Raw genomic sequence first — 15,584 nt, forward strand, 5'->3', positions numbered from 1 at the left:
CAGGATCTGGACTGGGAAACAGAAACCTGCCGGGCCCGAGACTGGCCATGAGGCGGCCATCTTGTTTAAGGACTGCGGTGGAGCGGAGAGGGAGCATAGCGAGAATCAAAGGGAATTGTGGGATAGCTAATGGAGGAGTGGAGTGAGAGAACACTTTGGAGGTAGAGAACAGTGCAGTAGGACTGAAGCAGAGGGGAGAGACGGAGTCTTCGTATGAACAGCAACACTGAGTGGAGAGAGAGCTCAGTAGAGAGAGCAGCGTGGAACAACAAACGGGGACCGTTACCTGAATTGTACGAATACGGCCCCTTGTCTGTAAGTATCAGGTTGAGTTGAGAGGGATAAGAAAACAAACACCATATGAACATACTAACAGTAATAAATACTTCATAAATCATTCAGGCTTTGGCAGACAGGCAAAGACAGTTGGTAACAGGGCATCTGCCAGCCACCATACTGGCTTTTCAAAATCATCAAACGAACGGTTGGTTCGCCACTCATGTCTCATTCCCTATCCTGAGGTTTGGGGTTCGAACAGACAGGAGCTTTCCTACACAGTTCTAGTATAGACAAGTATACAGGATATGGATGTTAGGGCAGAGGGGTAAACCTACTCTGTATGGGTAACCTCCTCGTGGGGCTCTCTCCGTGGAGCTGTCTGCGCTGGGGGTTGGGCGAGGCGCGGGGGAGGGGCATGGAGGACACGTCGTGGGTCTGCAGCTTGTACCAGTGAGGCTCATCATCCAGCAGGGCTGTCTCCAGCTCTATCAGTATCTAAAGGAGAAACACACCAGAGTCACTACACACACACACATACAAACAGGCATGCGTGCATGCACACACACACACAAACACTCACAGTCCTCAACACACCAGCCACTGCTAACTAGACTCATTCCAGATTCCATAGCAGATCAAGACCTCCACAGGCATGGCCCAACATCATTTTTTAAATAAGGTTTTCCAGCAATCCTGATTGGAAGATTCTGAATTTCCTGCTTATTCCCTCCAACCGGGAGGATTTCTGGAAGTTTCCCAGAATTCTGCAACCTTATTGGCAGTGAAGGACAGAGTATGTGAGTATGTGCTGATGTTACAGTAAGCATCATGGGTCGATGACATCAACCCCCAGTAGCCTATCATCCTTCCTATGGAATGTAGGGTTTTATCAAGAGCTTGACCCTATTGGTTGGATTAGTTGAGCTATCAGAGTTACTGTCCAAATCCTGACTGGATGGGTATGTTTGGTATTATATCAGAGACGGATGAGTGCCTGAGTCTGGTTAAGTGGTGGCGCTGCCGACTCTTGTTACAAATATAGCCTCAGCCGCTTATCTCCGTGTCCCTCTATACATGTCTATCTAACTACCTTCCGACTGTCTCTGTCCATAAAACAATAGAAAACTATAAAGAAACAAAAAGAGATGGATGGGCTTACCTCTCCCAGGAACTCGCTTTCCTCCTCCCTGACCCTGGCCTGGTCCCACAGGGTGATCTCCAACATGCGCTCACGGAACTCCCGCCGGTGCACAGGAGAATACATAAAGGTCTGGTTCCATTTGGGCTCTAAGGATTTCTTTACCGTTTTTGTTCTCCTCTTGCTTTTGTCGCTGGAGGAACAATAATTCAAACTGTTTTTATTTACAACCATGGCAGAAAAGCCTCTCGAACAGGTCAACACAGCACAGGACGATGGGATGAGCTGGGGAGGGAGCGTCATGTTGGAGCCCTGTTCAACTTTCTAGCATTACTTCCATCTGTCTGAGAAGGGGTTCTCTGAGCGCAGTGAAGGTGTAGGTCAATGTGATCACATGATGATCTTTGTGACGACAGCAGTTTAAATGCAATGTGACATGTCCCCAAAATCAATTACCAGAAGAAACAAATGTATAGGTAAATAAAACCAAAGACATTCTTACCATAAATTCAACATTCAGTGAGACTATCATGCGAGCGCCCAAATCTGTATCATTCAACCAATGGCAACTTTAGGATATTGGAGGATAGGTCTAGCCACTAAGCAATGGCTGTAGATGGAATGAAGTAAAATGCTGCTAGCTCGATCATCCCGTAGTTACTGTCTCTTCTCTTACCTTCTGTCAGGGAGGAAGTAGATTTTGACGTAAGGGTTCCTGGGGCGGCCATCTTCCCTAGAAGGCAGGTCCTTGGCTCCCAGGATGGTCACTATTAGCTGATGGCCCACTTTGTCATACCACAGTTTGACCTATGGATGGGACAGAACAGGGTCACATGGTCACTGGGCTGCCAGTGGGGAGGGGGGGCTCTATATCAGGGTGACCTCATAACCCTCCACTTGGAGAGCTACTGGGTGTGCAGGGTTTAGCACCAGCCCTGCTCTATACTAACTAACAAACACACCTGATTCAGCAAATCAAGGTCTTGCATTGTGAGCAGCTAATTAGTCAAATCACTGGATTGTGTTAGATTAGAGCAGGGCTGGAGTTAAAGCCTGTACACCCAGTACCGCTCCTGGAGGAGGGGTGGCCACCCCTGGTTTACATATTAGGCATTAGCAGGTCACATGCTCTTCGGGGGGGGGGGGGGGGGGGGGGGGTGATAATAAAAACATACATGTTTGTTGAGATACGGAAATAAGGAGATGATATGATCATATCAACAACAACAAAAAGTAGCAAAGGTTGAACAATGAGAGCCTAAATTATCTTAATAGTGTGCACAAAGCAGATATGTACTGTATGTAGCATGACCTACATCTTACCATGACCTACATCTTACCATGACCTACATCTTACCATGACCTATATCTTACCATGACCTATATCTTACCCTGCGGCTGCACGAGCCACATTTTCTAGGTGTGTTTGAGTGGAAAGGATAATACAGTATGTGTATCTGTATTCATATCTACAGTATCCTGGCTCTTGGTATCTAAACCACTACAACATGAGAATGAAGACCAACATGCTTTGAAATGAACACGTACTGCTTCTGAGTGTGAAATTGTATTTGGAACCATACAACACAATGCAGACCTCTACGCTGACCTTTTTTACAAGGAGCACGTGTGCACCTAAGTTGAAAAATGTAGGCACACACGAAGATATTTAGGAGCACAATGAAACATATTTGAGGTACTAAAGCTAGAATCCTTCATTTTTGTAGGTGTACTAGTGCTCCTAAATTAAAATTCCAGGACGTATAGCAAAATATTTGGCACATATGCTAGTAAAATGGTCGTACTGTAGAGCCCTGCAATGCACAGATACTCAGTGTATAGGTAAAATATACATATAAATCAATCATGCTGTCATGAGTGGCATCAAAGACACTTCACACTTGTCAGAGAGAAGTATGGACATAACAGAGAACACTTAGAAGTAAAAAATGAAAGAAAGAACATTTACAGAAATAATATTTCTTTTTAATTTTGGGAAATATTTGATTCAAAAAATTTTAATGAAATACTAGAGGAAAATCAAGCCTTCTAAGCTCTTGCCCATACTTATGTAGATAATGATGGGAGGAGTCTTAAATCATTGCATTGACTACCATAGTTATTTCATTATGCATGCAGCAATACAAAGCAACAGCAAGCAATTAATACATACAAGATCAGTCAGGAGATCTGATATTGTCAAACAACATAGGCAGTATGGGCCTTCAGGTCAAACAGCTTGCACTAGGAAAACTTCCTCAACATTGAAGTCCCCTATGGAAAAGATGTACGTGCAATTCTGACCATACTACAGCACTGTCCAACCCTTAAGCGACAGATTCACCTTGAAACCCCTGATGTAATACATTACACTGCCTATATTTCCTGTACAGTTGGCTACATCATTTACATTGACATTATTGCATGGCCTGGTTAAGTAGAGCATAACACTGCTTCTACAGAGGCTAATAGATCTACCTCTAGGAGCTGAGCCTAGGGTACACTACACACCTATTTATAGACTTCCATTCTCAACCTCTCCTTATCTGACAGATAGGTGATGTATAGCCAACACCTCACACTACCTTAAAATGAGGAAGCCAACAGTGCATATCATACCAGAAACTCCTATACAGTATACTGTATATATATTTTGTTCTAAGCTAAGCTGATACTTGACGAGGACATGATGGGACAAATATACAAATATGATCTCCCAAATAACATGAGTACTACACAGTCCAACTGTAACAAGCTAGCTAGAGTAAAACAACTCCTCAAAAATGTCCCACGGTAAGATAGACACCTTGCCCGTTTAGTTCAAGTGAATTCTGTATTCAAATTGTCAAATATTATTTTAAATCTGCTTTAAAATAAGGGACAGTTATCTTAGCCCACTTTTAACTGTAACATGAAACTTATGGCCATTCAAAAATGTAAACATAAATATTTCCCAAACGTTGTGTTCATGATTAGCAGTTGTTGACCGCTGTTGTTATGGCAACCTATTCAGGACTTAAGGGAGTCAAGCCAATGAGGACGAGGGTCCAGTCTAGTTTCATGTTCCACACCGCAAATAAGCTAATTTATTTGTCCCACAAAATGTAATAGTTTTACTAAAACATTTAAGGAGACACCTTCCTTGAATTGCCAATGTGGAGCACTGTTGTAGCTGACTAGGTACAAAAGTGTCATGACAGCTAACATGTTAAGATGGCGCTGAAGAGGATGGCTGATGTTTTACATGCCCGTAACCAATTGTGCTATTTTGTTCATTTTTTTGCGTTGTTTGTAACTTACTTTTTAACTTACAGTGGCAAGAAAAAGTATTTGAACCCTTTGGAATGACCTGGATTTCTGCATAAATTGGTCATACAATTTGATCTGATCTTCATAGACATACACAGTCTGCCTAAACTAATAACACACAAACAATTATATGTGTTCATGTCTTTATTGTAAACATTCACAGTGTAAACATTCACAGTGCAGGGTGGGAAAAGTATGTGAACCCTTGGATTTAATAACCGGTTATCCCTCCTTTGGCAGTAATAAACTCAACCAAACATTTTCTGTAGTTGCGGATCAGACCTCCACAACTGTCAGGAGGAATTTTGGACCATTCATCTTTACAAAACTGTTTCAGTTGAGCAATATTCTTAGGATGTCTGGTATGAACGGCTCTCAAGGTCATTCCACAGCATTATAAATCAGGTTGAGGTCAGGACTCTGACTGGGCCACTCCAAAAGGCGTATTTTCTTGTGTTGAAGCCATTCTGTTGTTAATTTACTTCTGTTTATTGGGTCGTTGTATCACCCAACTTCTGTTGCGCTTCAATTGACAGACAGATAGCCTTATTCTCCTGTAAAATGTCTTGGTAAACTTGGGAATTCATTTTTCTGTCGATGATAGCAAGCTGTCCAGGCCCTGAGGCAGCCCCAAACCATGATGCTCCCCCCACCATACTTTACAGTTGGGATGAGGTTTTGATGTTGGTGTGCTGTGCCTTTTTCTCCACACATAGTGTTGTGTGTCACCTCCAAACAACTCAACTTTAGTTTAATCTGTCCACAGAATATTTTGCCAGAAGCGCTGTGGAACATCCAGGTGCTCTTTTGCAAACTTCAGACGTGCAGTGGCTTCTTCCGTGGTGTCCTCCCATGAACCCCATTCTTGTTTAGTGCTTTACGTATCGTAGACTTGTCAACAGAGATGTAAGCAGGTTCCAGAGATTTCTGTAAGTCTTTAGCTGACACTCTAGGATTCTTTTTAACCTCATTGAGCATTCTGCGCTGTGCTCTTGCAGTCATCTTTGCAGGGCGGCCACTGCTAAAGAGAGTAGCAACAGTGCTGAACTTTCTCCATTTATAGACAATTTGTCTTACCGTGGACTGATGAACATCAAGGCTTTAAAATATACTTTTGTAACCCTTTCCAGCTTTATGCAAGTCAACAACTCTTAATCTGAGATCTCTGTTTTCGAGGCATGGTTCACATCAGGAACTACTTCTTGGGAATAGTAAACTCTAATTTTCTGAGTGTTTTTTATAGGGCAAGACAGCTCTAACCAACATCTCCAATCTCGTCTCATTGATTGGACTCCAGGTTAGCTGACTCCTGACTCCAATTAACTTTTGGAAAAGTCATTAGCCTAGGGGTTCACATACTTTTTCCAACCTACACTGTGAATGTTTAAATTATGTATTCAATATAGACAAGAAAAATACAATAATTTGTGTGTTATTAGTTTAAGCTCACTGTGTTTGTCTATTGTTGTGACTAAGATGAAGATCAGATCAAATCTTATGACTAAATTATGCAGAAATCCAGGTAATTCCAAAGGGTTCACATACTTTTTCTTGCCACTGTATTTTGTACATAATGTTGCTGCTACCGTCTCTTATGACCGAAAATAACTTCTGGAAATCAGAACAGCGATTACTCACCACAAACTGGAAGAAGCTTTTCCCTTTAACGAGTCCGACGAGAAAGATACACTGCTCTCCCGGGAACAGGCCCAGATCCCCGTCATTTGCGTGAAGAAAAGACGGAGGACGAGAACGCAGATCGGGCTGCCTTTGGAGAATCCGTAGGCGTGCGAGTAAACTCCCACTGCCATCAAAATTGATGACCTACGATTACGATTATCCTACCAACGGGACATTAAGAACTGTAACATCTTATGTTTCACAGAATCGTGGCTGAACGACGACACGCTGGAGGGATTTTCCATGCACCGGCAGAACAGATTAGCTACGTCTGGTAAGATGAGGCGTGGGAGTGTCTTTTTGTCAATAACAGCTGGTGCGCGATGTTTAATATTAAAGAAGTCTCGAGGTATTGCTCGCCTGAGGTAGAGTACCTTATGGTAAGTTGTAGACCACACTATCTACCAAGAGAGTTCTCATCTATATTAATCGTAGCCGTCTATTTACCACCACAGACCGATGCTGGCACTAGGACCACACTCAACCAACTCTATAAGGCCATAAGCAAACAAGAAAATGCTCACCCAGAAGCAGCGCTCCTAGTGGCCGGGGACTTTAATGCAGGCAAACTTAAATCAGTTTTACCAAATTTTCACTAGCATGTCACATTGAAAACTATTACGGACTACAAAGGGAAACCTAGACACAAGCTGCCCAGTGACACGAGCCTACCAGATGAGCTAAATGCCGTTTTATGCTCGCTTCAAGGCAACCAACACTGAAGCATGCACGAGAGCACCAGCTATTCTGGATGACTGTGTGATAACGCTCTCGGTAGCCGATGTGAGCAAGACCTTTAAACGGGTCAACATTCAAAGCCACAGGGCCAGATGGATTACCAGGATGTGTACTCAAAGCATGCGCGGACCAACTGACATGTGACTTCACTGACATTTTCAACCTCTCCCTGACTGAGCCTGTAATACCTACATGTTTCAAGCAGACCAGTCCCTGTGCCCAAGGAAGCGACGGTAACCTGCCTAAATGATTACCTCACCATAGCACTCACGTCGGTAGCCAAGAAGTGCTTTGAAAGGCTAGTCTTGGCTCACGTCAACAGCATCCTCCCGGATACCCTAGATCCACTCCAATTTGCATACCGTCCCAACAGATCCACAGTTGACGCAATCTCAATCACACTCCACACTGCCCTTTCTCACCTGGACAAAAGGAACACCTATGTGAGAATGTTGTTCATTGACTAGAGCTCAGCGTTCAACACCATAGTGCCCACGATGCTCATCACTAAGCTAAGTACCCTGGGACTAAATACCTCCCTCTGCAACTGGATCCTGGACTTCCTGACGGGCCGCCCTCAGATGGTAAGGGTAGGCAATAACACGTCTGCCACTCTGATCCTCAACACTGGGGCCCCTTAGGTGTGTGTACTTAGTCCCCTCCTGTACTCCCTGTTCACCCACGACTGCGAGGCCAAGCATGACTCCAACACCATTATTAAGTTTGATGACGACACAACAGCGTTGGGCCTGATCACCGACAACGATGAGACAGCCTATAGGGAGGAGGTCAGAGAACTGGCAGTGTGGTGCCAGGACAACAACCTCTCCCTCAATGTGGGCAAGACAAAGGAGCTGATCGTGGACTACAAGAAAAATGTGGGCAAGACATAGGAGCTGATCGTGGACTACAAGAAAAGGCGGGCTGAACAGGCCCCCATTAACATCAACGGGGCTGTAGTGAAGCGGGTCGAGAGTTTCAAGTTCCTTGAAACACACCAAGACAGTCGTGAAGAGGGCATGACAAAACCTTTTCCCCCTCAGGAGACATGACATGGGCCCTCAGATACTGAAAAAGTTCTAATAGCTGCACCATTGAGAGCATCCTGACCATTTGCCTCACCGCCTGGTATCAACTGCTCAGCATCTGACCGTAAGGTGCTACAGAGGGAAGTGCGGGCGGCCCAGTACATCACTGGGGCCAAGCTTCCTGCCATCCAGGACCTATATAATAGGCGTTGTCAGCGGAAAGCCCATAAAATTGTCAGAGACTCCAGTCACCCAAGTCATAGACTGTTTTCTCTGCTACCGCAGGGCAAGCGGTACCGGGGCGCCAAGTCTAGGACCAAAAGAATCCTTAACAGCTTCAACCCACCAAACCATAAAACTGCTGAACAATTAATCAAATGGACAGTCACTTCAAATGCATAGTCACTTCACCCCTACCTACATGTACAAATTACCTCTAACCTGTACCCCCGCACACTGACTCGGTACCCCCTGTATATTGCCTCGTTATTGTTATGTTATTGTGTTACTTTTTTATTATTTTTTACTTTAGTTTATTTGGTAAATATTTGTTTTGCCCTTCTTGAACTGCACTGTCGGTTAAGGGCTTGTAAGAAAACATCTCACAGTAAGGTCTACACTTGTTGTATTCGGCGCATGTGATTTGATGTTGAACAATGTGTTGGAGCTTGTTGTTGCTGTTGAGTGTAGGCTACAGGATCTGGCAATGGAAGGGTGTCTCTCTGAAATATTTCCTTTAGATTAGTTAGTCATGCAAAGAGTCGAGACTCCTGGCATAACCGTATGATCATGTTACATGGTATCAATGAATAATAATAATGACATAATGCACCGCACTGCAAGGGAAAGATGCCGCCATTTCCCTGGTATGCATTTTCCAAGATGGAGGAAACCAAAAAGGCAAAAGAAAAAGGCGAGCGCAGACCAAAGAGAGTCAGTCTGTGAGTCAGACAGGTGTTTACCTGGACCCTAGGGACAAAAGGCGCTGTTCTTCTACTAAGGCTTTGGCTCTGGATAAGCAAAATTAAACAACAACAAAGAACAATGCAATGAAACCAAAAAAAACATAAAACAACCAACAAAACACACTCACTGGACTCTAACCAGCGCCACAATAACACAAAACACATTTTGAGGAGGAGGGGACGGAGAGTCAATCTGGCAGTGTGTGTGTTTTTCCCCACCTCTTCATTAGCATCAATCTGCATCTCATTATTCACTAATGTGTTGTATTGTCTTGGAGCCTTCTCTGTGGTTCCTGTACCTCCACACCGTAAACCTCAGAGAGAGGAAGAGGCTGCTCTGCTCCCACTTTCACAGAAAAGGATTGATGACTTCTAACTAAGCATTCCCTTCCGTGCTCTCTGGACGGTAACTTTCCTTCCTTTCTTCATTTAACATTTGCGTTACAATGACGTATTCAGTTCCAATTGTTCCCTCAACAAGGTTTGAAAATAATACAAATAATAAGAAGAAAATATTACAATTTCTAACTGCATCCAGCGTATTATTCAGCTGGCACTTGATCCAGCAAGGTAATGTACTACAGTATATTAATTACAGTATATTAATTACAGTATATTAATTACAGTATAACTACGGTATATTAACTACAGTACGATTCAAATACTCTTTTTTTGGTTTCAAGGTCAGCTCATTGATGAAATGGAGAGAACTTCTGGATCTGAGTGGTGTGGGGCTGAGTGCTACAGGTAGGGATTGCAGAGATCAGAACTGCAGCCTGATTGGCTGACTGGGTTCTATTTGCGTCATAACTGTCAGCATGGGCCTCCTGGGTGTAGGCCTATGAATACTGGAGGGCCTGTGTGTGCCTGCTACCTCTCTCTGTGCTCCTTCTCTCCCTGGCTCTCACTCTGCTCCGCCATGCTCCCGTTACATACAGACAGGAGAGGAGAGAAGCCAGGCGGAGACGCTAGCAGCAGCACAGATTAGATCTCCCCTCCTCGCCAAAGAAAACAACAACAAGCAGAAAGAACACTGACATCAAAAGATTCCTTCTCTTCCTTCCTTCTCTTCCTTCCTTCTCTGGCTCTAGGAGCAGTTTTACTGGAGAGCAACATTACAGTAGAAGGCGTACAGTGTTAACAGACACACAGTCAACTATCAAACATTCTCACCTCTTCTGATAAACAAATACACTATGGACTTGATAGACTGATATATATATTGACTGATATCGGCTGGTATTCTCCAAGAAACTAAATATCCTGAGTGTTGAGACAACAAAATAAGTGTTGGAGGTTAGCATTAGTCTATTTCCGTCTGGCCTCCTGAGTTTCAGAGTTTATTCCTTCTATGTTTATCTTAACTGACAAGCCTTTTACTCACTTCCCCCAAGAGTATATTAGGCATCAGATAATAAGCAACATGGTTCAGGGCAACATGATCTGTGGTCCTATGCTGGGTTGGGATGGGTCTAACTGAACAACTCTCAGAGCTCCAGCTACTCTCCAGAGCTCCAGCTACTCTCCAGCTACTGTCCAGAGCTCCAGCTACTCTCCAGAGCTCCAGCTACTCTCCAGCTACTCTCCAGATCTCCAGCTACTGTCCAGATCTCCAGCTACTCTCCAGATCTCCAGCTACTCTCCAGAGCTCCAGCTACTCTCCAGATCTCCAGCTACTCTCCAGATCTCCAACTACTCTCCAGATCTCCAGCTACTGTCCAGATCTCCAGCTACTCTCCAGATCTCCAGCTACTCTCCAGATCTCCAGCTACTCTCCAGAGCTCCAGCTACTCTCCAGATCTCCAGCTACTCTCCAGATCTCCAACTACTCTCCTGAGCTCCAGCTACTCTCCAGATCTCCAGCTACTCTCCAGATCTCCAACTACTCTCCAGATCTCCAACTACTCTCCAGAGCTCCAGCTACTCTCCTGAGCTCCAGCTACTCTCCAGAGCTCCAGCTACTCTCCAGATCTCCAACTACTCTCCAGAGCTCCAGCTACTCTCCAGCTACTCTCCAGAGCTCCAGCTACTCTCCAGAGCTCCAGCTACTCTCCAGCTACTCTCCAGAGCTCCAGCTACTCTCCAGAGCTCCAGCTACTCTCCAGATCTCCAGCTACTCCCTAGCTACTCTCCAGAGCTCCAGCTACTCTCCAGATCTCCAACTACTCTCCAGAGCTCCAGCTACTCTCCAGATCTCCAGCTACTCTCCAGAGCTCCAGCTACTCTCCAGATCTCCAACTACTCTCCAGATCTCCAGCTACTCTCCAGAGCTCCAGCTACTCTCCAGAGCTCCAACTACTCTCCAGAGCTCCAGCTACTCTCCAGATCTCCAGCTACTCTCCAGATCTCCAACTACTCTCCTGAGCTCCAGCTACTCTCCAGATCTCCAGCTACTCTCCAGATCTCCAACTACTCTCCTGAGCTCCAGCTACTCTCCAGAACTCCAGCTACTCTCCAGATCTCCAACTACTCTCCAGATCTCCAGCTACTCTCCCTGAATACTGCAGAGAAAGAAAACATCTGTTCTCAAACCCTCTGTGTCAATCTACACTGTATGATCCTTTCCTGCAGGTAATGTAGGCCCAGACAGAGCCATGGTGTATTGTGGGTATTGTAGTAGGGTACTCACTGAGAGCTGTCCTGACAGGTACTGGGGGGCGTCCCGCAGCATCCCGGGGCTCATGGGAGACGTGACAGAGATAGAGGGGCGATCCATCTTCTGAGACTCAAAGGAACTCGAACCTGAGACAGGACAGACAGGGAGGAGGTCACATGATCAAATCTGAAACACTAATGTTGGTAACATACTTCAAGGAGAGGAAGAAGGAGAGAGAGGAGGGGGAGGGGAGAGAAAGCAAGTAGGATAGAGAGATAGAAATGAGACATCATCACCTCTCCCTGACAATACCGTAGCTTGATATTTCAAGGTTGATTAATTAACGCAGGCTAATTAGTTGTCATTGGGAAATGAAAGAAAAGCCAGACTTACTTGATTCCAGTTGTGCATGTGTGCTGTCTGGTATCCGAGGAATATCTCTGAAAGGAGAGAGAGAGGGAGGGATCAATTGGTGCTAATGCTGAATGCACTGTATTTTAATGGTCCTAAGAAGAGCATTAGTCTTCATTCTCCTGTACAGCAGCTCCCTCCCTCAGCAATACAAAGCAGGACAAATATAGACACTGACAAAGCAAAGGGGTTTCTGATTTCTCTGGGTATCTCGACTTTCAAAAACGATTGGCATCCCGCTGTTTGTGGAGGAGAGGGGGAGAGTGGGTAGTGAGACACAGAGAGAGAGAGAGAGAGAGAGAGAGAGAGAGAGAGAGAGAGAGAGAGAGAGAGACAGAGAGAGAGAGAGAGAGAGAGAGAGAGAGAGAGAGAGAGAGAGAGAGAGAGAGAGAGAGAGAGAGAGAGAGAGAGAGAGAGAGAGGCGGCAGCCACCGTTCATTTCATTGTGCCGCACTGCTAGTCCCATATGAGCCTCTGACACTGTCATCACACTGGAGGACTGATGGAGGGGAGGGATATTGGGAGGGAGGAAGGGAGGGATGGTTGGGAGGCAGATATGTTAAATAAACAAGCCGGTCCTAGCAAAACAAATTACATTCAAACACACTCAGCCCCCTTTTTTCCTTTTCTCACATCTTCTCTCTCCTCTGCCAGAAATATATTTTTACAAATGTATGAATGTGAATACACTGTAGTTTTGATGGTTCAGTAGTAATACGTGTAGTTGCTGTTGTGAGGTCTTACCCTATGGGCCTTGAGACCACCAGTTCCACCTGGGGTTCTGGCTTTGATTCTAGAATGATATTGTAAACTTCTTTGAATGTGGCTCCTTGTAAAAACCTCCCGTTCCACTCCAGCACCTGGTCGCCTGTGAAACAAGAGATGCTGTCAGTCATCCACACACCAAGACGTCAGCTGGCACGGTGCAGTTATGAACACGGGAAGCATAGTTATAAATATAGTTAAAAACATGATCCGTGTAGTTATAAACATGAGCAGGCCCACATGATGAAAAAAGGAGAATATGAATGGTACTGTAGAAAACACAGCACACATAAACAAACAGTACAGCATTGTAATCGTCCTGCTAAGGTAATATTATAAATAATTGAATAGGCCTCGGTCACAACCCTTATGGTAACAAATAACAGCACATCTGTATAGTTCATACATGTTGTAATTAGTGCTATTAAATGAAGGTCAAAGGGTGTCATAAGTTAAAACAAGGTTCTGGCCCAGTTCACCAAGTAATCCAAATGTTTCTTGAATCACTGAAGTAGCTTATTAAATCTACAGTGCTGTGTACATGAAAAATGTATTGACAATCTTCAGCGTGCTTGAAGAAATCTATACGCGTAGTTCTAAACACAGTAAGTGTACTTCTAAACATGGTGAATGCAGTTCTAAACATAGGGAGTGTACTTCTAAACATGGTAAATGCAGTTCTAAACATGGGAAGTGTACTTCTAAATATAGGAAGTGTACTTCTAAATATAGGAAGTGTACTTCTAAACATGGTGAATGCAGTTCTAAACATGGGAAGTGTACTTCTAAACATGGTAAATGCAGTTCTAAACACAGTAAGTGTACTTCTAAATATAGGAAGTGTACTTCTAAACATGGTAAATGCAGTTCTAAACACAGTAAGTGTACTTCTAAATATAGGAAGTGTACTTCTAAACACAGTAAATGTACTTCTAAACATGGTGAATGCAGTTCTAAACATGGGAAGTGTACTTCTAAACATGATAAATGTAGTTCTAAACACAGTAAGTGATACTTCTAAACATGGTAAATGCAGTTCAAAACATAGTAAGTGTAGTTCTAAATGTGGTGAATGTAGTTCTAAGCATAGTATGTGTAGTTCTAAAGGTAGTAAGCATAGTTCTAAGCATGGTAAGTGTAGTTCTAAGCATAGTAAGCGTCGTTCTAAACATGGCTAAAGTAGTTCTAAACATAGTAAGTGAAGTTCTGAACATGGTAAATGTAGTTCTACACATAATACGTGTAGTTCTAAAGGTAGAACGCGTAGTTCTAAGCATGGTAAGTGTAGTTCTAAGCATAGTAAGTGAAGTTCTAAACATGGTAAATGTAGTTCTACACATAATATGTGTAGTTCTAACCATGGTAAGGGATATAGTTATTTCCCAATGAGTATAACATGAGATCAGTAGGTACCTGGTCTGAGGTGTCCAACAGTGTCCGCTAGACTTCCTTTCCTCACTTTAGTGATGAAAGCACAAAGTCTACCAGATTCTGTCATCTTTCCACCCACCACCTATGAAGGAAGCAACACACATCAACATGTATTGTATTAGATATAGTATTACACTGTAAGATAATCACACCCTCAATATGGTGTAAGCAGACTGGCAGGGAAGGAATATGGATGCACTGATCAGTTTGTTTCATAGAAACATATTTATTGACCATGTTTGAAAATCCATGTGTGAATTGAATTCGCACATGGTAAAATACAACCTGCAGATCTAGGCCTAATTCGAATTGTATATGTAGCCACATAGCATCATTCTGCCCATAGGGTGCTATTCTAATTGCATATGTAGCCACATAGCATCATTCTGCCCATAGGGTGCTATTCTTGAATAGAGAAAGTAGCTACATGTTTAGTCAAAATGTACATTACATTACATTTAAGTCATTTAGCAGACGCTCTTATCCAGAGCGACTTACAAGTACATACATTCATACTTTTTTGTACTGGCCCCCCGTGGGAAACGAACCCACAACCCTGGCGTTGCAAGCGCCATGCTCTACCAACTGAGCTACACGGGACATGTACATCTCTTTTCATAATGTTGAATGTCCCTGTGTGTTGTGTTGGAACCCTGGGGCCACCTCTCTCTGCATGGTGCTCTCTCTCCATTGTGCTGGAACACTTGAGGCCTGGGGGGCCTATAGCAGGCCAGGCAGCCCAGCTCTGCTCTACTCTGTAAGCCCCTGAACCGCTCTCCCTCCACAGGCATCAGACAAATAAAATCCCCTCTTAATGGCAGTTGAATGCCAACATACAAAGGAGCTTAGGGAAGACTCCTAAATGAAATGGCTTTATGTAACAGCTGGGCGAGAGAGAGCGAGAAAGGGAAAGGGACCGAGAGTGAGAGATGGATAGATAGGTAGTTAGAAAGAGAGAGAGAGACAAACAGACTGGCAGGTCACTGCTTGCTGCTGAGCGAGGAAAAACACATAGCGTACCGTACAGCACAAAGAGGCACTGACCAGACACAAACATACCAATTCAGGAAGCTCATTCAATCATTAATGATTTTCCCATCTTGCCATTTTCCTTTTCTCTCCTGATGGCCCTCACTGTGCTAGCCCCTCACTGTGCTAGTCCCTCAATGTGCTAGCCCCTCACTGTGCTTTGGCTAGCTGTGTGTGCTAAGATCTTAAACCAGCCCAAGCTGTACAGATCATTC

The 15,584-nt window shown here is 44.1% G+C and overlaps 1 protein-coding gene across 31 annotated transcripts in view; it reads right to left on the reverse strand.

Annotated features, from left to right (window-relative positions):
- Positions 1 to 15,584, reverse strand: part of LOC129857558 (regulating synaptic membrane exocytosis protein 2-like) — a 212,825-nt gene that overhangs the window by 75,514 nt on the left and 121,727 nt on the right. For 16 of the 31 annotated variants that reach the window (XM_055925920.1, XM_055925918.1, XM_055925926.1 and 13 more), the window contains 8 exons: positions 14,323 to 14,422; positions 12,889 to 13,012; positions 12,127 to 12,173; positions 11,767 to 11,879; positions 9,135 to 9,182; positions 2,094 to 2,224; positions 1,439 to 1,631; positions 615 to 774 (listed from right to left, as the gene is read on the reverse strand). In XM_055925920.1, coding sequence (XP_055781895.1) covers positions 615 to 774; positions 1,439 to 1,631; positions 2,094 to 2,224; positions 9,135 to 9,182; positions 11,767 to 11,879; positions 12,127 to 12,173; positions 12,889 to 13,012; positions 14,323 to 14,422 — 916 coding nt within the window. The remainder of the gene's footprint in view (positions 1 to 614; positions 775 to 1,438; positions 1,632 to 2,093; positions 2,225 to 9,134; positions 9,183 to 11,766; positions 11,880 to 12,126; positions 12,174 to 12,888; positions 13,013 to 14,322; positions 14,423 to 15,584) is intronic. The other 15 variants (XM_055925929.1, XM_055925937.1, XM_055925940.1 and 12 more) reach the window with 2 other exon arrangements.

Source organism: Salvelinus fontinalis, chromosome 6 (genome assembly GCF_029448725.1).
Source record: "Salvelinus fontinalis isolate EN_2023a chromosome 6, ASM2944872v1, whole genome shotgun sequence".
NCBI lineage: Eukaryota > Metazoa > Chordata > Actinopteri > Salmoniformes > Salmonidae > Salvelinus > Salvelinus fontinalis.